This window comes from Notechis scutatus, chromosome 2, assembly GCF_049901735.1.
Source record: "Notechis scutatus isolate UNSWTSFEM ecotype Mainland chromosome 2, rNotScu1.2, whole genome shotgun sequence".
NCBI lineage: Eukaryota > Metazoa > Chordata > Lepidosauria > Squamata > Elapidae > Notechis > Notechis scutatus.
Window position 1 is genome coordinate 15,296,926 of NC_142010.1, and position 20,854 is coordinate 15,317,779.

At 41.5% G+C, this 20,854-nt stretch overlaps 3 protein-coding genes across 5 annotated transcripts in view; all 3 read left to right on the top strand.

Moving 5' to 3' along the window:
* The window catches only part of LOC113427813 (uncharacterized), a 142,110-nt gene extending 135,069 nt beyond the window's left edge, over nucleotides 1-7,041 (top strand). For 2 of the 3 annotated variants that reach the window (XM_087953507.1, XM_087953505.1), the window contains exon 6: nucleotides 5,066-7,041. In XM_087953507.1, the coding sequence (XP_087809633.1) occupies nucleotides 5,066-6,351 (1,286 nt within the window). In that variant the 3' untranslated portion in view covers nucleotides 6,352-7,041. Of the gene's footprint in view, nucleotides 1-1,146; nucleotides 1,951-4,719; nucleotides 4,850-5,065 lie in introns of those variants that run through there. The other variant, XM_087953506.1, reaches the window with a different exon arrangement.
* Nucleotides 1-20,854, top strand: part of LOC113432332 (uncharacterized) — a 149,987-nt gene that overhangs the window by 22,316 nt on the left and 106,817 nt on the right.
* Nucleotides 12,295-20,160, top strand: LOC113427811 (uncharacterized). Its single transcript, XM_087953478.1, is given in 7 exon segments — nucleotides 12,295-12,711; nucleotides 13,119-13,709; nucleotides 13,953-14,064; nucleotides 14,654-14,721; nucleotides 16,144-16,273; nucleotides 17,791-18,920; nucleotides 18,922-20,160. Coding segments are annotated over 6 exon segments (2,310 nt in total). The 5' UTR covers nucleotides 12,295-12,711; nucleotides 13,119-13,193; the 3' UTR covers nucleotides 19,276-20,160.

Genomic DNA, 20,854 nt, shown 5'->3' on the forward strand with positions numbered 1-20,854 from the left:
TACTCAATCGCTCTGTAAAGATGTTTTTTCCTCATGGTTTAGCTTTATATTCCTTTTTCAGGATCTTCCTTTTCTTTCATCCCAAGAGGCCGGGGGGGGGTGTGTCTCTGCCTTTTCTGCTCCCCCCTTCGCTGTGAGGCTGCGCTTCACAATTTGAGAAGGGCAGCTGCATGTATTGAATTAAAGAAATAAATTAAAATCATTTTTCCGATTTTGACCTTCCTGCCTGTGTCCCATCTGCCTCCCCTTCGGGCAGGAGTTCCCAACAACCACACTACACAAGTTGGGTTTCCAACAGAGGCTCCTGGTCCTTGTCTTCTGGCTGCCCGGCTGTTTCTGATGGGATTTGGAGCGGTGGTGGGATTCAAAATTTTTTACTACCGGTTTGGTGGGCATGGCAGGGGAAGGATACTGTAAAATCTCCAGTCAGAGGTGGTATTTGGCAGTTCTCCAAATTACTCAAAATTTCTGCTACCGATTCTCCAGAACTGGTCAGAACCTGCTGAATACCACTTCTGATTTGGAGCCTTTTGAGGCCTCCCACAATCTCTGCAGAGCCTTCAGGGCGGCTGTTCTTGAGGGAGGTGAGTTCAAATCCTCCAGAGACATTTTTCTCCATCACCACAGTTGGTTCCTTGACAGAAAGGAGAGGGAGAAATTACTGCCTCTGAAGGCACCAAAACCTTTGTCTGACAGGGAGCCAGCCATTGAGAGGGACCTTCCCATGCCCATTATCCATACCCTCCTCTTTCCCGCGCTTTGCAGGTAATCCTGTAAATGTACACTAAATCCACCAGGGGACGCCCTCTGCAAAAGGAAGGTAACGTCTGGCTTTTCAGGGGAGGCGTGGCATCACAAACCCTTGCCGCTCTAGAACCCCGCACTCGTTTTCCTTAACCCTTGGATCTCCGCAGGAGGCGGCGTTGCTGGCTTGGGAAGGGGGAGATCCAGACGTGCTCCGGGTGACGGGGAGGGGGTTGCTCTTCCCTTGCAAAAAGAAGCGGAGGAGGGAGAGACCCGCACCCGGCCCTCCTGCGGGTTCAACCCCGGACCCCATGCTCCTCAGCCGCCCTCTCCATGGAAACAACAGGCGGGGGGGAAGTGGAGCTCCGGAGCAGTCGCGTTGTCACCCGGAAGAACCGGGGATCTGGGGGGAGCCTTCCCGCCCCGTGATTAGAATTGGCCTTGCAGATCCTCGCCAGGAGAGAGGAGAAGCTGGGCAAGGCAGGATTCGCCCCAGGGGCTGGAGAAGACTCCTGCTGATCCCTTTAAGCTCAGGACAAGGTTATGTGATTGTGGTTCAGTGGCTGAATTCTTCCATTTCTAGTTGTTGAATTCCCCACCCCCACCCGCAATTTCAGATGCAACAACTGGAAGCCACTTGTAACCTCTTCCCCTACAGCTAAAATTATCTCTTGGGCAAAGAGAGCAGTGCTGCTGCAACAGAAATAGTCCCGTGAATGAAAGGTGTTTGGAGATCCACAAGATTCCTTGGATTCCTTGGCGTTGCTTTACGGGCACAGAAAAAGGATGGAGTCACAACCTTTAGCACGCGATGATGAGAGAAAAGAGGCTTCTGAGGTCCAGCCTGGGAGCTGTCCGCAGATCTGGACAAGAACTGGGCAAAAGATCCTGGAGGAGGAAAGCATCCTCCGTTCAGAAGTTCAACCCTGGAGCTTCAGGACCCTCCAGTACCAGCAGGCTGAGGGTCCCCGAGGACTTTGCAGCCGACTCCATGACTTTTGTAGGCGATGGCTGAGACCAGAAAAGCACACCAAAGCCCAGATGCTGGACCTGGTTGTTCTGGAGCAATTCCTGGCCCTTTTGCCCCACCGGATGGAGAGCTGGGTGCGGGAGTGTGGAGCAGAGACCAGCTCCCAGGCAGTGGCCCTGGTGGAAGGCTTCCTCCTGAGTCAGGCGGAGGAGCAGAAGGAGCAGGTCAAGTTGCAGGTAGGAGGTCTTGTCTTTTCTTGGGAGCTCAGAAGGGTTTGACAGAAATGAGGAATGGGTTTCTTCACCCTTCCCTCCCAGACCTTCTGGCATTCAAAATATGTGAAGTTGTTTCATTAGTTCTTATAGGATATTATCCCGTTGTCTGTTCTAGAAGATTGATTTGGGACAGTTCACCCTTTCTTACTCAGCCTCATTGACGTACACTGGATGTTGTGTTTAGAGAACAAGAATCCAGTTCCTGTTGTGTGATGTCCGTTAATTCTTCTTCTTTTCTACTTCCTCCTATTTCAAGTCCTTTGCTGTGGAGATCAGAAACCGCAGGGGAAGGCGGAACCCATCAAATCCTCCTCAGGAGCTGTTTTTTAGTAGGATTCCTCAGGATGATCCAAGTCAGAACACCTCAGGAGGTATTTGAATATATTCTCTTCTCCAGAGAGATCCTGGTTGTCTCATCTTTTCTGTGTATTCTTATTATTTCGAATCAGGATAGAGCTTGAAGGGATAAGTGACAGTCCAGTCACTTGTTAAAAAGATCCAGTGATAAAGCACTCACAATGTCTGAAAGCAAGCTGTTCCACTGGTGGGGGTTTTTTTGGGGGGGGGATTTGGCAGGGGGTGGAGGGAAGTTTCATCATAGTTCCACTTAATTGTTTAATTGTCCTCACTGTTAGGAAGTTTCTCAATTTCAAGTTGCTTCTCTCCAGTGGTGGGATTCAAAAATTTTTACTACCGGTTCTGTGGGTGTGTCTTGGTGGGCATGGCAGGGAAGGATACTACAAAATCTCCATTCCCACCCCACTCCAAGGGAAGGATACTGCAAAATCCCATTCCCTCCCCTCCCCACTAACCTGCTTTCCAGCTCCGTTCTCCTGTGCAGGGCAACTAAAGAAGACCCAGCCAATCAGCTGGGACTCAGGAGGCAGAGAATAGGTGGGGGCGGGGCCAGTCAGAGGTGGTATTTGCCAGTTCTCCAAACTACTCTAAATTTCCGCTACCGGTTCACTAGAATTGGTTAGCTGAATACCATCTCTGCTTCTCTCCTTCAGTAGTTTCCATCTATTGTGTCTTGTCCTGCCTTCAGGTGCTTTAGAAAATAAATTGACCCCCTCCTCTTTGTGACAGCCTCTCGAATATTGGAATGCTGCTATCATATCCCACCTAGTCCTTCTTTTCTCTAGACTAGCCAAACCCAAATCTTTATTGCTCTTGTTTGCACTTTTTCCAAGGTCTCAACATCTTTTTTGTAATGTAGTGACCAAAACTGGATGCAGTATTCCAGTTGTGATTGTACTAAAGCTTTATAGAGCGGTACTAGTATTTTGATTTTATGCCTCTGTTTATAGAATTGATTGCATTGGCTCTTTTGGCTGCTGCCGCACATGGCTGACTTATGTTTAAGTGATAATCCACTAAGACTAAGATCTGTACTTACTCTTTTGGTTTTTCCTGCCCAGGTGTAAAACCTCACTTTTCTCCACATTAAATTTCATTTTGTTGGCTTGGGCCCATTGTTCATGTCTGTCAAGATCTTTTTGGATTCTGAATTGTCTTCTGGGGTGTGTTGGCTATTCCTGCCAGCTTAGTGTCATGTGCAAATTTGATGAGTTCCCCTTCTATTCCCTCATCTAAGTAATTTTATGTTCCCTTTATTATTATTTTTAAATAATTTTAAATTTTTAAAATAATTTTAAAAATTATGTTCCCTTTATTGTTGATTTTAAAATTCTGTATCCCTTACAGAGAGTCGAATGAAGTTTAGTCCTCCTAATGGTACACCTAAAAATATGGTTGAACCTCCAAATCAAGTAAGTTGGGGAATTAATTTATTAGACTTATATTCTTTTTGCTCAGGAACCAAACTGATGTACTCTCCTTTTGTTTGGACTGGATTATCGTGTTTGTGAGCAAGAAACAAGATTTATTTGTTACTCTTCTAATGGGGAACCATATTTTAAGACCAGTACTTAACTGTCCTTGTGCTAATTATTTTGCCTAATTTTCAAGAATTAATTCTTTACGAAACCTTTCAGAAGAGCCATTCTTTTCATAATTCTTTCATTTGGAATTGGGCAGGTCAGATCAAACATAAATAAATACACTGGCACATCACCATTTTTGAAAGCCTTGTTTATAACCAGTCAAGAAAAATACACCAATCAGATTAAAAGATAAGGCAAATTATTACAATATAACGAAAGTAGCCAGATAGAAAAGTCTCTTTAAGTAAATATTGACCTGAAATAGCAGAGTTAATTTCTAACCCTCTGGTTTTTGCCTGGATTTGCTTTTCAAAAGGTGGGAAATATCCAACCCAGAAAATTTTGTCCTGTTCAGTCAATCACTCAGATTGGTCCTTAGGAGGACAGCAAAAGCTGTTTGCTGAAATGCTAGAAAGATGTTCCCCTCTCATTTCCATCTGCAAACATAGGACGGAGTGGAGCCACGAAGTTCTGGGGATTTCAAGGCCCATCTGCAGGTTGATTCTGTCCACATGCTGAGAGTCTTTGCTGGTGGATGCATGGATATACATACAGTAGATAATTAGACAGACAAACAGACAGACATAGATATAATCCAAAAAGAAATGGGCTAGTTTCACCGAATGACTTTTAGAATACTACAGAATCATGTGAATGGCCAGTTCAGAAATGTGAAATGTTGATAAAATCTTTGCTATCTTTGCTTTGGCAATTTCTAAATAATAACACAGGTTTTCCAAATCCTCCCAGGTCTGTTTTGTTCTTTTTTTTTTTCTTCCTTGTTCAGGAGGGTCCTGTGTCCTTTGAAGAGGTAGCTGTGTATTTCTCTGAAGAGGAGTGGTCTCAATTGGATGCTCACCAAAAAGAGCTGCATTGGGAAGTCATGCTGGAAAATCATAGGAATGTGATCTCTCTGGGTAAGTGTTAGGCATTCCTCAATTAGGAAGGCATTCTTTAATTAGATAACATCAGCTATGTCTTATTTTAAAAATCCCCACCCAGATGTCATGTCCTGGGAGAAAGAAGGAAAAAATCTGCCCTGATGACGCAGAGAAGGAAATTAATATGGCTTTATACAATTGTATCTTTTTCACTAATCTTGTTATCACTTTCATTTCTCTTTACCATTGAAGGTAATAATGGGCAAGAGAATAAGGATTCCAGAGAACCATTCCAAGTAATCAGACCTGGAAATGGAATAGAGAAACCTGCAATTAAAATGGAACTTGAAAATCATGAGAGAAACCAGTCAAATGATTGGAAACAAGAAAGCTCATCTTCCACTGATGCTCCAATGCAAGATTTTCTTGCCCAACAAGGAGAAATAGAGAAAAAATATATTGGAAATAGTGTAAAACTGTTCCAAGTCAAATTAGATGTAAATGAATACTATCCAAACGAAAGCCAACAAGAAGAGTATATATGCACAGACAGTTGGAACCATTACAATTCAACTTTCACTGCTTCTTCTGAAAATGTGTCCCTTACATCTCATAAAATGATCCAGACAGAAGAGAAGCCTTATAAATGTTTGGAATGTGGAAAGAGCTTCAGAAGAAGCAGTCAAGTTACTTCTCATAAATGGATCCACACGGGGAAGAAGCCATATACGTGCACAGAGTGTGGAAAGACCTTTACTCAGAAAGGTAATCTTAATTCGCATAAGAGGATCCATACAGGGGAGAAGCCGTATAAATGCATGGACTGTGGAAAGGGCTTCTGTGAAAATGCATCGCTTATAAAACATAAAAGGATCCACACAGGGGAACGGCCCTATATATGCAAAGAGTGTGGAAAGACCTTTACTCACAGCAATCAGCTTACTTGCCATAAAAGGATCCACACAGGAGAGAGGCCCTATAAATGTGAGCAGTGTGGAAAGGGCTTTACTAACAGCAGTCATCTCACTTCCCATAAAAGGATCCACACAGGAGAGAGGCCGTATAAATGCCAAGAATGTGGAAAGAGCTTTTGCGAAAATGGGCCTCTTACTGTACATAAAAGGATTCACACAGGCGAGAAACCATATAAATGCACGGAATGTGGAAAGAGTTTTGGTGAAAATTCATCCCTTATGAAACATAAAAGGATCCATACAGGGGAGAAGCCATATAAATGTAGAGTGTGTGGAAAGACCTTTACTCATAGCAGTCAACTTAGTTCCCATAACTGGATCCACACAGGGGAGAAGCCGTATAAATGTGTGGAATGTGGGAAAGGCTTTACTAATAGCAGCCATCTTAATTCACATAAAAGAATCCACACAGGGGAAAAGCCATACAAATGTTTGGAGTGTGGAAAGAGTTTCACTCATAATGGTTCCCTTACGTCTCATAAAAGAATTCATACGGAAGAAAAACGATATGAAACTGAGGAGCTTGGAAAGAGCTTCAGGAGTAATGACCTAATTTTGCCATAAACAGATAAATTTGGTGTATATAAATTTTGGCATATACATGCAAATTCTAGACTTTGTTAGTTTTGTATACTATTTATGTATACTGATTTAGGAAAGGAGTCAGACCCTTATATTTGGCAACTCCAAAGAATTGAAATGAGAACAAAAACAACTGGCACTTGCTTATAAACAGCAGATTTTTGAAGATGCTCTAATTTGAAGATGCCCAATGCTACTATATCTTAATAAGGAAAAACTTTTATTTCTGAAGTGTATTTTCATCAGTTTTTAATTGATCTTGATTCCATGAAGGATATGAACAGGTAGATATTTAACAGGTGCTACTTCCCCAGGCAGAAGAAGGATCTCTTCAAGACAAACTTGTTCATCTTTCTTTCACTATGGCAGAGATGGAGGTAGAAATTGAATTTATCCACAGTTGCTTCCCATAATTTAATTTCCCCCCTTTTTTTTGCCACGTCTTACAATTGTTTTCCCCTCCCTTTCTTGTTTCTTAATATACTCATTTTATCATATGGCTCTAAATTCTCTTCCCACTGAAAAACAAAATTAGAAATGGCACTGCAGATATTCTGAGGTCTGAAGGAATTTTATAATCAAAAGGGAACATAAGTTCCATCAATGTATGCAGAGATTGTTCAATTGATTGTGACACAGAATTAAAAATGACAAGATAATTTGTGCTTTAAATTGCTTGTAGGTTTTCCTTCCTTCCCTCCCTCACCCCTTTTTGTCCCAACTTGAGGATAGTCAGGAGAATGAGAATGAAAAAAAAACTCCATTGTGCTGATATTGCAAATTATCAACTAAGAAGGAAGATCTTTGGAAATAGTAGGAGCCAAAATAAAATAATGTGAAATTAAGAAAAATATTTCAGGGAACTATTTAAATCCCTTCTGGCCACAATCAGAAGAGGAACAGTTTCTGGGATGTGAAGATACAAAAAAAAAATAATCTGACTTGTATCCATTGTGTAGAATTGAGACCCGAGTCAAGCTGTATCACTCGAGAAGCATCGAAACTTTTTGTCAAAGGCCTTTGAATATGTGAGAAATGTCACATACACACATACATAGTGTGTGAAAAGAGCTTCAGAATGAAGAATTCCTCCCTCAAAAAGATCCAGAATGATGAGGAGATCCTCCAAACATATGGTAAAGTGTTCTTACTGTTAGGAAATTTCTTCTTAGCTCTAAGCTGCTTCTCTCCTTGATTAGTTTCATCCATTGTTTCTTGTCTTGCCTTCTGGTGCCTTGGAAAATAGCTTGACTCCTTCTTTATGGCAACCCCTCAAATATTGAAACACTGCTATCATGTCAATTCCTGCAACTGTTCTTCATATGTTTTAGCTTCAAGTTTTCTAATCATCCTTATTGCTCTTTCAGAATCTCAACATCTTTTTTATAATATGGTGACCAAAACTGGATGTAGTATTCTAGGTATGCTCTTTCTAAGGCTTTATAAAATGGTACTAATAGTTCATCTGAGCTTGATTCTATCTCTGCAACTTAAGATTGCATCATATCATTATTATTGGTGGCTGCTGGACACTGCTGTCTCATGTTTAAATGATTGTCGATTAGGACTCCAAAGTCCCTCTCACAGTTACTGTTTTTGAACTGGGTACTTGTAATTTGTACTTCTACCTTTGGTTTTTCCCACCTAGGTACAAAACCTTGCCTTTGTCCACATTGAATTTTATTTTGTTGGATAGGATCCAGAGTTCAAATCTGTCAAGATCCATCCAGATTTTAAACCTATCTTATGGAGTGTTGGCTATTGGTGTTGTCTGCAAATTTGATGAGTTCCTTTCTATTCCCTCTTCTAAATAGCTTATGAAGATATTGAAGAGTACTGGACCTAAGACGGAACCTTGGGGTATCCCACTACTTACTTCCATGTAGATATAATTCCACTAAGGACTAAACGTTGTGTGTGGTTTGTCAGCCAGTTACAAATCCATGTGTGGTGATGATGTCTATCCCACATTTTTCTAGCTTGACAAGAAGTAGATTGTGGTCTACTTTGTCAAATGTGTTACTGTAATCCAAGAATACAATGTCCACAGGATTTCACTGGTCCACTAATTTAGTCACTTTGTCAAAGAATGAAATAAGATTTGTTTGTCATGATCTATCCAGTTTCTTCTTAAGAACCTCCAGTGATAAAACATCCACAAGTTCTGAAGACATGCGCTTCTACTGTTAATTGTTCTCACTGTTAGGAAATTTCAGATTCTTTCTCTCCTTGATTAGTTTCCACCCGTTGTTTCTTGTCTTGCCTTCTGGTGCTTTGGAAAATAAGTTAACCCCCTCTTCTTTGTGGGAACCCCTCAAATATTGGAATATTGCTATCATGTTCTACACATTTGTAAAATTTTGTTTTCATTTTGTAATTATGGGATACTGAGTGTAGATTAATGAGAAAAATGAATTTCAACAATTGTAGAAGCAGGCTGCAGCATACTAAAATTGACAAAAGTGAAGGATGTCGGAATACTTTCTGAATGCACTGTAGAATGCAAATCCACCTCATCTTTTCTTAGGTCTGTTTCTTTTGAATAGTTTGTATTCTTCCATCGCTGTATTCCAGTCATGAGTTTCATCTTACCAAGTTTCAGTAATGGCAACTATATCATAACTACCGTTCATGTATTAATACTTCAAATTTACCTTGTTTGTTCCCTAAGCTTTGAGTGTTAGTGTATAGGCATTTGAGGTCTTTATGGATCTTGAGTATGTTTCTTATAGCTCCGACTTTGTAACTGGGATTTCTATCCTTCTCTCTACTTCATTAAATTCTTATTTTCTTTCTTCTTTCACATTACTCTTTACCTCTTTATATGATTGACTATCTAGTGGCTTTTGCTTGAAATTAGATTCTAAAGGTGAAGAATTGATCACCCTCCCTTCTCAATTTTAGTTTAAAACCCTTTTAATAAGATGAGCCAGTTATTTTTCAAATATATTCTTACCAGTTCTTGTGAGGTGCAATCCATTCCTTGCCAGTGACCCTTCATAAAGATAATACAGACCATGGTCTAGGAAAACATGGGTTTTGACAAACCCATGTTGGCTTCTTGCTATATCTTTGCTTGCTCCTAGGTGTTTGCAGATTTGTTGCTTGATTATTTTTCCAGGATCTTCCCAACTATGGATGTCAGGCTGATTTGTAGTTTCCTGAATTGGTTTTCCCCCCTTTTTTGAGGGAAAAAAGGTAAAAGACTAAATTAGTTTTAAAACTAAATATCAATTGTATGATTACTCACCTGATATATAAAGTTTTCTTTCCCTTGCTTGTATTAAAAACTACTAAGACATGTAAATGTATACAGTGCACACACATTCTCCCAACAGCTGATTATGGCTTTGAATTAGCTCCCCCTTCCTAAGTCTTGCAAGTTGATGTTTTCACCTAAATAGGTCTTTAATAATCAGTGCTTGAATACTCCATCCAAAGAAAAGTCCTGAAAGTGGCATTCATTCAGATAACACATAATCAGAGTTGGAAAGGATCTTATAGGTCATCTAGTCCAAACCTCCGCCCAAGCGGGAGAACCTACACCATTTCTGACAAATGGTAGTCCAATCTCTTCTTGAAAGTCTCAAGTGATGGCGCTCCCACAACTTCCGAAGGCAAGCTGTTCCATTGGTTTGATTGTTCTCACTGTCAGAAAGTTTCTCCTTATTTCCAGGTTAAATTTCTCCTTGTTCAATTTCCATCCATTCTTTGCCCTGCAAAAATTCCCCCACTGGTTGGAAAGAGTTGTTTCAATGTGGTTGCTTTTCCAATTGCGACCCAGCTCCAGGCAAGAATCCCATCAGGATATACTGCTCACAGCAGCTTGCAATGCTGGCAGATGACTGATATCTGTCTTGCCTGTCTGAAATAGTTTACGGAGATTCCGTTTTCTGATATCCTATTCTCCTACATATCCAGGCACTTGGTGTTTTGGCATTTACTTGTCTGGCTAAGGAGCAGGGTGGGTGTAGCTACCTCTGAACCTCGACAGCTGTGGTTCAATTGGCCAGACAAGTGGAACATTGGTGTGGATGCTTATGAGCAATCGCTGAGAGGGAAGATGAGTCCCTCAATGCTGGAGCCCATCTCTCGAGTTTCTGGGGCTGGAAAGTTGAAAAAAAGCAGAGGCTGTGTGGTGCTTGGGGAAATGGGGGCAAATGCAGTGTTGCCTGGTTACAGACACTCTTCCAAGTGCAGGCAACAATTCCAGCTCTTCTTCTGCACAGAAGACCTACAAAATCAGCAATTACAGGTAGTCTTCAACTTATGACCACAATTAAGCCCCAAATTTCCATTGCTAAGCAAGACACGTTAATTCTGTCCCACTTTACAGCTTTTCTTACTACAGTTGTTAAATAAATCATTCCAGTTATGTAACGTGGTTAAGTAAATTTGGCTTCCCCATTGATTTTGCTTGCCAGGTCACAAAAGGTGTTCACCTGAGCCAGTTGCCAAGAGTCTGAATTTTGATAATGTGACTGAGTGGATACTGCAATAGATGGTCATGTGGAAAACATCATAAGCCATATTTTGCATTGTAAAACAAATGGTTGTAAGTCAAGGACTACCTATAAAAGAAACCTGAATAGGTTCTGAAGAAAACATTTAAATTGCTTTTTAACCACTTTCCTCTTGCTTGTTGAATTCTTTACTTTGCTAATTAGAGCCAAATTTCTTTTTCTTACATTGTCACCAGCAAATGCAGAGGAATCTCTTTAGACCGGTGTAGTTTTGGCTAGAACAAAATCGGTGCCCTTTTTTCTCTTTCATTTGTTCATTATTTAAAGATATTCCCACTGCCTTAAATTTTCCAAAAATCTAAAGCTTCCTAGTCACATTTCCTGAGATTAATTCTGTTTTATTAATTCCCTATATACTATGAGGAACATTTTTTTCCTCATAGTATTTAGATTTTATATTCTATGCTCACTATTTTCCTTCCTTCCTTTTATATTTCCACCTTTTTGTCCAGTCATAGAGAACAGACACCATTTCCCCTCTCTTCATTTCTCTACCAGGGAACCTCGCTGTGAGGTAAAATTTCTAGAACACCCATGAGTTTCAGCTTTTTCTCCCATTTTGTAACTTTTTTTTTTTTAATATTTCTTTTTCTTCAGCATTAAAAAACAACATGCCACTCGGTGTTTCTAATTATTCTTAGGCATCTGGAATCAAGAAATTGAGAAGGGCAGCTGCATTAACAAAATAAAAATTGACAAAAATCTATATTTTTTCCAAATTGTGGCTTCCCTGCCTGTGTCCTATCTTACTCTCCAGGCTGGAGTTCACAACAATCACCAGAGACAAGTTGCTGTTCCAACAGAGGCTCCTGGTCCTCGTCTTCTGACCATCTGACCATTTCTGACAGGATTTGGCTCCTTTTGAAGCCTCACCCAATCTCTGTGGAGCCTTTAGGGCTGTTGTTCTTGAGGGAAACTAGTTCAAATCCTCCAGATAGATTTTTCTCTATCTCTACAGGCGGTTCCTGGACAGGAAGGAGGAGAAGATGGAGAAAATATCGCCTCTGGAGATGCTGAAGTCTTTGTTAGGCAGGGAGCTATTGAGAGGTGTCTTTCCCATTGAGAGCATATGCACCAAAGACAAATTCCATGTATATCCAATCACATTTGGCCAATAAATAATTCTATCTATCTGTCTATCGATCTAATCTAATCTATCATCCCTGTCCTCTTCCCCCCCTCAGACGTTCTTCCCTTTCCCGCCCTTTCGGGGAATCTTTGCGCTGTGCGCAGACTCCTCCAGAGGGCGCAATCCGTTAAGAGAAGGGAACACCAGGCGCTTCCCCATTGGTCTACTGGTGGGCGAAGGTCGCAGCTGGCTTTCCAGGAGGCTGAGAAGGGAGTGAAATCACAAACGCCACTCTAGGACGCTGCACTCGTTTTCCTTAACTCCTGGGGCTCCGCAGGAGGCGGAGAGTCTGGGACTCTGGGAGCAGACGTACCCCGGGTGAGGGGGGTGGGGGCTCTTCCCTTGCAAAGGGAGGCGGAGTAGGGAGAGACCCGCGCCTGGCCTTCCTCCCCGGATCCCATGCTCCCCAGCCGCCCTCTCTCCATGCAGGGGGAAGCGGGGGTGCCAGAAGGGCGGCGGGGATCCCAGGGTCGGCTTAGCGGAGGCTCAGCAGAAGAGGAGAGAAGCTGGGCGAGGAGGAGGAGTCAGGATTCGCACCTGGTTCCCCGAGGGCCCTATTCTGTCTGTGAGGGGTGGCCACTCCAGCTCCTTCCCTGCCCTGCTCAGGGGGGACCTCGGCCCTGCGCTGGGATGACCCCAGGCAGGTTGGGAGAACCTTGAAGAATGGAAATGGGGTGTCCTCAATCAAGGGTCATTTCTTGGCATTTCACTGGATGTGACCTAAACCTGCAATGATTTGTTCACCTATTTGGAGTTTGACAGGTTGATGATATCTGGTTGGAGGTCAAAGTGAAAAAAAGGAAGGAAGGAAGGAGAAAGGAAGGAAGGAAAGGAAAGGAAAGGAAGCCCTTCTTTGTGATGAAGAGGAAACAGGGAATGCATTGGTTGGCTTTTCCAAATTCTTGATGGAAGTCAGTCCCATATTTTGCACCAGATACAAACACACACAAACACACAATACAGGACGCATTTGCTCAAAGCCACTTAAGTTCTATTTCAGTAAAGTACTTATTCCTTCCATGGGGGTAAGTATTGTTCAATGGTTAAAATTCTCCACTCTCTAATTGTTGGAATTTCTTTTCTTTTTGCCTTCTCAGATAATGTAAACTGGAAGCTGTTTGTTTGCCTTCATGAGTCGAAATTAACTCTTGGGGAAAGAATTGGGCAGAATAATGTGCTGTGGTCAGGGTCCTATGAATGAAAAGGCATTTGGAGATCCACAAGATTCTTGGGGCTTAGTTGGAGTTGCCTTACAGGACAGAGACAGAATGGAGACATGGTTTTTACCAAGCAAGGGAACTGGAAAAGGCCCTTCTGCTGTTCAGCCTGGATACCATGGGGAGATGTGGGCAAGGTCTGGGCAGGAGATCCTGGAGGAAGGAACCATCATTTATTCAGAGGTTCAACCCTGCGGTTTCAGGAGCCTCCAATACCAGGAGGCTAAGGGTCCCCGAGGACTTTGCAGCCGACTCCATGACTTTTGTAGGCGATGGCTGAGACCGGAAAAGCACACCAAAGCCCAGATGCTGGATCTGGTTGTTCTGGAGCAGCTCTTGGCCCTTCTTCCCCTGCCGATGAAGAGCTGGGTGCAGGAGTGTGGAGCAGAGACCAGCTCCCAGGCGGTGGCCCTGGCAGAAGGCTTCCTCCTGAGCCAGGCGGAGGAGCAGAAGGAGCAGGTCGAGTTGCAGGTGAGAGACTTTTGTCTTGGGACTGCAGGAAGGTTTTAGGGAATAAAGAATGGGTTTGAATACTTCACCCCTTCCTACCAGACTTCTCTGCGTTAATAATATGTGGAGATGTCCCACCAATTCTTGTAGGACATTGTTCCATTAGTTTCAGCCTCTCTGATGGATGTTGAGGGCTTTGAGTTTGTGTTCAGAGGACAAGAATCCACTTTGTGTTAATTCTTTTCTCCTTCCTCCTATTTCAAGTCCTTCACTGGGGAGATCAGAAATCCTGAGAGAAATAATACATCAGATCCCCCACAAGAGCCATTTTTTTGGAGGAACTCTGAGGAAGCTCCAAGTCAGGACCCCTCAGGAGGTAATCAAAGGTTCTTCCATTACCTGGAATGGTCCCAGCTGTCTCATCTTCTCTATGATGACTTATTATATAGAACAGGGGTCCCCAACCACCGGTCCGTGGACCGGTACCGGTCTGCGGAACAGGTCCTACTGGGCCGCTGGCAGTTGCGCCGCCATCTTTTTGATGAAAAAGTGCTTTCGGTGAGCTTTTCCGGGTAGAAAGCTCACCGGAAGCACGCTTCATCAAAAAAGATGGCGGCGCTAGCGCTTCCGTGAGCTTTTCCGGTAGAAAGCTCACTGGAAGCACGTTTTCATCAAAAAGATGGCGGTGCCAGCGCTTCCAGTGAGCTTTTCCGGTAGAAAGCCATTTCTACCTGGAAAAGCTCATCGAAGCGCGCCGCTTATTTGATGAAAAGTGCTTCCGTGAGGTCACCGGAAGCACTTTTTCATCAAAAAAGATGGCGGCGCCCAGCTGATGCCGGTACCTGGCCGCAGCGCCCAGCTGATGCCGGTACCGGGCCGCGGCGTAAAAAAGGTTGGGGATCTCTGATATAGAATACATATTTCTATTTCTTTAATACTGTTTTAAAATTCTGGATCCCTCACAGGGACGAGTCAAATGAAGTTTTCTCCTCTTTATGATGGAGCTGAAACCATGGCTGAAACTCCAAATCAAGTAAGCAGGGGAAATGTTCATTAGATTTCTAAGTTTCCTTTTGCTCAGGAATCAAGTTAATCTGCCAGTGTGTTTACTTATGTTTGAGCAGTATTGTCCTATTCTAATCAAATAATGATAAAAAGAAAGGATCTCTTGAAAGATTTTTGTGAAGAATTAATTATTGAAAACTAGGCAGAGTAATTAGCCCAAGGAGAGTTACATATTAGTCTTCAATAAGAATCTGAACTACATCTTGTTGCTTGGGAACACGATAACTCAATCCAAACAAAAGGGAAAAATGGAAGGAGAGAGTGCTGTGTTCATCATCATTTTAAAAAGCCTTATTTACAACCAACAATAAGAAAAATAAGCAAATCAGATTAAAAGATAAGGCAGACTATTAAATTCTAATGGAGATAGCCAAATGTAAAAGTCTCTAAGTAAAAATTATCCTGGAATAGCACATAATCAGATAACATAATCAGAGTTGGAAGGGACCTTGTAGGTCATTTAGTCCAACCCCTGCCCAAGCAGGAGACCCTACACCATTTCTGACAGATGGGAGTCCAATCTCTTCTTGAAAGTCTCAAGTGATGAAGCTCCCGCAACTTCTGTTCCATTGGTTGATTGTTCTCACTGTCAGAAAGTTTCTCCTTATTTCCAGGTTGAATCTCTCCTTGTTCAGTTTCCATCCATTATTCCTTATCTGACCTACAGGCGCTTTAGAAAATAGCTTGACCCCTTCCTCTCTGTGGCAGCCCCTCAAATATTGGACCATTGCTATCAAAGCCCTTGTGGCTTGCAAAAATAATTTCTAATCCTCTGATTTCTACCTGGATTTGGAAGCCAAACTATGTAGCTTTCCAAAAGCTAAGAAAGGTCCAACCCAGAAAATTTTCTCCTCTTTCTTCTCTCCTGTTCAACCAATCACTCAGACTACCAACTGTTTCCTTCCAATCTGAAGGAGGGTTGTGTTGTCCCTGGATATTGATGGCACTCCATCCCAAATCCCTGGCTGCCTCTCCCAGCACTTTCCTGGAGGTGTTGAGCACGGACAGGATTGGTTCTTCAACAGACATCAAAAGCCCTTTGCTGAAATGCTAGAAAGTATGTCTCTCTTTCATTAACTTCTGCAAATACAGGAAGGACCGAAGTCACTGAGACCTAGGGATTCCAAAGCCCATTTGCAAGTGGGTAGATGGATGGATACTTACTGATGAAGATACATATATCATTAGGTAGTTATACAGACAGAAACAGGATTACTTTCAGTGGATAGCATTGAAAGAGTACAGCATCTATCACGTTTATGGCTGATTCAAAAACATGTTAAAAATAAATAAATGTAGATAAAACCTACGTTCTTTTCGTTTTGGGAATTTCTAAACAATAAGATTTTCCAAACCTCCCAAGCCTATTTTGTTTTTGTTCCTTGTTCAGGAAGATCCTATGTCCTTCGAGGAAGTGGCTGTGTATTTCTCCGAGGTGGAGTGGTCTCACTTGGAACCTGACCAAAAAGCACTGCATTTGGAAGTCATGATGGAAAATCATGAGAACGTAGCCTCTCTGGGTAAGAATTTGCCATTAGAGTGTTCGGGAAGACAGTTTGTAGTTAAGATCTCATCAGCTGTTTGTTATCAAAAAAAATTCCAGGTGTCATCTCCTGGAAGAGAGAAGGAAAAGATCTGACCTTCACCTGCTCCAACGAAGTAAAGAAGTCAATGATGCTTCGCTTAGATCAGGGGTGTCAAACTCACATCATCACGGCAGCATCACATGACATCTCCGGACTTTTCCCCCTTGCTAAACTGGACTGGGAGTGTCCCACGCATGATACATCCGGGTTGCATGGAGTTTGAAAGCCCTGGCTTAGATGCATCCTGTGCGATTTCTCCTCTGAATATTTCCATTTGCTTTTTAGCGTATCAATGAGAAGTTAATCCTTGCTATGAGTAGATGTTCAACTCCACCAATTTTAGCTTCTTGAGCCCAGATGCTTCCCTATCTGTGCAATGAAGGACTGTGATTTCTTCAGCTCTTGAACTGATTACTTTTCTTCTGTTTCATTTCCATCCAGAGCCTTGGGATTAAGGGTGATATGTGCCATTTTTCATTACAAACAGAATAGAATAGAATAGAATAGAATAGAATAGAATAGAATAGAATAGAATAGAATAGAATTCTTTATTGGCCAAGTGTGATTGGATACACAAGGAATTTGTCTTGGTGTAAATGCTTTCAGTGTACATAAAAGAAAAGATACACTCGTCAAGAGTCAAGAATCATCAGGTACAACACTTAATAATAGTCATAGGGTACAATAAGCCATTAAATCATACTAGGAAACAGTTGATATAAATTGTAAGGATACAAGCAACAAAGTTACAGTCATACAGTCACAAATGAGAGGGGATGGGCGATAAGGAGTGATGAGAAGATTAATAGTAATAGTAATGCAGACTTTGTAAATAGTTGGACAGTGCTGAGGGAATTGTTTGTTTAGCAGAGTGATAGCGTTAAACTGTCCTTGTGTCTAGTTGTTCTGGTGTGCAGGGCTCTATAGTGTCGTTTTGAGAGTAGGAATTGAAACAGTTTATGTCCGGGATATGAGGGGTCTGTAAATATTTTTTATTGTTCATAGAAGAGCCCTAGCTGTTTTTTCTCTGAAGCTATGATTTTCAAAAAAGAAAAATGAATAGTAAAAGGAAAGTAGTTTGTGTTGGAAGAAAAGGATGAATTTCAAAATTGATTTAGTTCTCACAGGTCTTTTCTGGAATTGGATTCCCTCTAATAAATGTTAGCTTTTCTTCTAATATCTGCTTGCATATTTCTCCTGAGTCTTCCTTAACCAAGAATTGTTACTAGGTAGAGATTTGAGTATGGACAAATTGTGAACAAAAAGGTTGTTCTAGATATTTTCAAAGATTTATGGCTCATAAACATAGAAATTCTCTTTTCTGTACCATACCAGTTTAAGCAGGGAAAACTCCAAGATATTGGCATTTGAAAAATTTTGGATGGAAGTTCCTATAGTTTGATCTTTTTCCTTAACCTTACAATCATTTTCATTTCTCTTTTCCTCTTCAGGTAATTATGAGCAGGAGAATAAATATTCCAGAGAACTGCAAGTAATTGATGCTGGAGACAGAATGGAGAAACCTTCGATTCAAATGGAACTTGAAAATCATGAGCAAAACCAGTCAAATAATTGGAAACAAGAACATTTATCTTCCATTGAAGCTCCAAAGCAAGGCTTTTTTGCCCGAAAAGAAGACATGGAGAAAAAATATATTGGGAATTGTGTAAAACTGTTCCAGATTGAATTAGATGCAAAAGAACACTCTCCAATCCAAAGCCCAAAAGAAAAATATATATGCACAGACAGTTGGAACCATTACAATTCAACTTTCACTGCTTCTTCTGAAAATGCATCCCTTACATCTCATAAAATGATCCAGACAGAAGAGAAGCCTTATAAATGTTTGGAATGTGGAAAGAGCTTCAGAAGAAGCAGTCAAGTTACTTCTCATAAATGGATCCACACGGGGAAGAAGCCATATATGTGCACAGAGTGTGGAAAGACCTTTACTCAGAAAGGTAATCTTAATTCGCATAAGAGGATCCATACAGGGGAGAAGCCGTATAAATGCATGGACTGTGGAAAGGGCTTCTGTGAAAATGCATCGCTTATAAAACATAAAAGGACCCACACAGGAGAAAGACCATATAAATGTGAGGAGTGTGGAAAAACCTTTATATACAGCAATCAATTTACATGCCATAAAAGGATCCACACAGGGGAGAGGCCATATAAATGTGAGCAGTGTGGCAAGAGCTTTACTAATCGCAGTCATTTTAATTCCCATAAAAGGATCCACACAGGAGAGAAGCCGTATAAATGCCAAGAATGTGGAAAAAGCTTCTACAGAAATGGACTTTTAACTGTTCATAAAAGGATCCACACAGGGGAAAAGCCATATAAATGCAGAGAGTGTGGGAAAACATTTACTCACACCAATCTGCTTACTTGCCATAAAAGGATCCACACAGGAGAAAGGCCTTATAAATGTGAGGAGTGTGGAAAGAGCTTTACCAATGGCAGTCATCTTACTTCACATAAAAAAATTCATACAGGGGAAAAATCATATAAATGTGCGGAGTGTGGAAAGAGCTTCTTTGAAAATGGGCCTCTTATTGTTCATAAAAGGATCCACACGGGGGGAGAGGCCGTATAAATGCCAGGAATGTGGAAAGACCTTTATTCACAACAATCAGCTTACTTGCCATAAAAGAATCCACACAGGGGAGAGGCCGTATAAATGTGAACAGTGTGGGAAGGGCTTTACTAATAGCAGTCATCTCACTTCCCATAAGAGGATCCATACAGGGGAAAAACCCTATAAATGTGTGGAGTGTGGAAAGAGCTTCTGTGAAAATTCATCACTTATGAAACATAAAAAGATCCACACAGGGGAGAAGCCATATAGATGTGTGGAGTGCGGAAAGGGCTTTACTAATAGTAGTCAACTTAATTCACATAAAAGAATCCATAACAAAGGAAAAGCCACATAAATGTGTGGAGTGTGGAAAGAGCTTCAGTCATAATAGTTCCCTTATGTCTCATAAAAGGATTCATGCAGAAGAGAAATATAAACATGAGCTTGGATAGGGCTTCTGGATGTGTGATTACCTAATTTTACCATTAACAGATAAATTTGAACATTCTAGACTTTTTTGATCATTTCATATTTGCATATAGCGATCTAGGAAAAGAAAACTCTTTTGAGTCAGACCCTTATAATTGGCAGCCTCAGAGAGGTAAAAATTACAAATAAAAACAAAAAACGATCTTGCACTTTTTCGATTATAAACAGCAGGCTTGTGAAGGCACTGTAATATGAAGAAGGCTAATGCACTTCTATTATGAAAATGTTTCCCTTCTGAAAAGTATATCAGTTTTCACTTGATCTGGATTTGGAGGGGGAGTGTAAACAGGCAGGCATTTAACAGGTGTTTCCCCAAGCAAAAGATGTATCTCTTCATGACAAAGCTTGATTAGTCTTTCTAAAAAAAGAGTTTTTTTCCCGAATGCCATCACTCTGCTAAACAAATAATTTCCTCAACACTGCCCAACTATTTACAAAGCCTGTATTACTATTAATCTTCCCATTACTCCTTATCACCCATCCCCTCCCACTTATGACTGTATGACTGTAACATTGTCGCTTGTATCCTTATGATTTATATTGACTGTTTCCTAGTATGATTGTACCCCATGACTATTATTAAGTGTTGTACCTGATGATTCTTGACTCTTGATGAATGTATCTTTTCTTTTATGTATACTGAGAGTATTTGCACCAAGACAAATTCCTTGTGTGTCCAATCACACTTGCCCAATAAAGAATTGTACTACTACTTCCATTATAACAGAGATGGGGGTAGAAATTCAACTGATCCACACTTCCCATAGTTTTACTGCTTTTTCAAAGGCAAATGGGATTGTTTTTTTTTTCTTCAGGAAGATGTTTCACTTCTTATGAGCCAGCAGTGTGCTTCAGCTGCCAAAAAAGCCAACACAGTTCTAGGCTGCATAAATGGAGGCATAGAATCAAGATCACATGAAGTCTTAACACCACTTTAAAATGTCTTAGTAAGGCCACACTTGGAACAATGCATCCAGTTTGGGTTGCAACGATGTAAAAAAGATGTTGAGACTTTAGAAAGAGTGTAGAGAAGAACAAAGATTGGACTGGAGGCTAAAACATAAAAGAACAGTTGCTGGAATTGGGTATGTCTAGTTTAATGAAAAGAAGGACTAGGGGAGACATGATAGCAGTGTTCCAATATCTCAGGGTCTACCGCAAAGAAGGGAATCAAGCTATTCTCCAAAGCAGCGGTCGCCAACTGGTGGGCTGTGGAAAATTTTTGGTGGGCCGCAGAAAAAATGGCCCCCCAAAGCAATGAATCTGGGCCGCGTAGTTCTATCGCCTCGGACCCCGGAGTCAGGTCCCTGAGATGCATGCGCCAACCAGCTCCCACACACGGCGGCAACAACAGTCCCCACCTCCAGCACCCACTGTTAGCGCTCCCCATTAGTTCTCTAGCTTTGAACTGCTCCCCCTTCTTTCCTTCCTTTCCCCCACCTGCC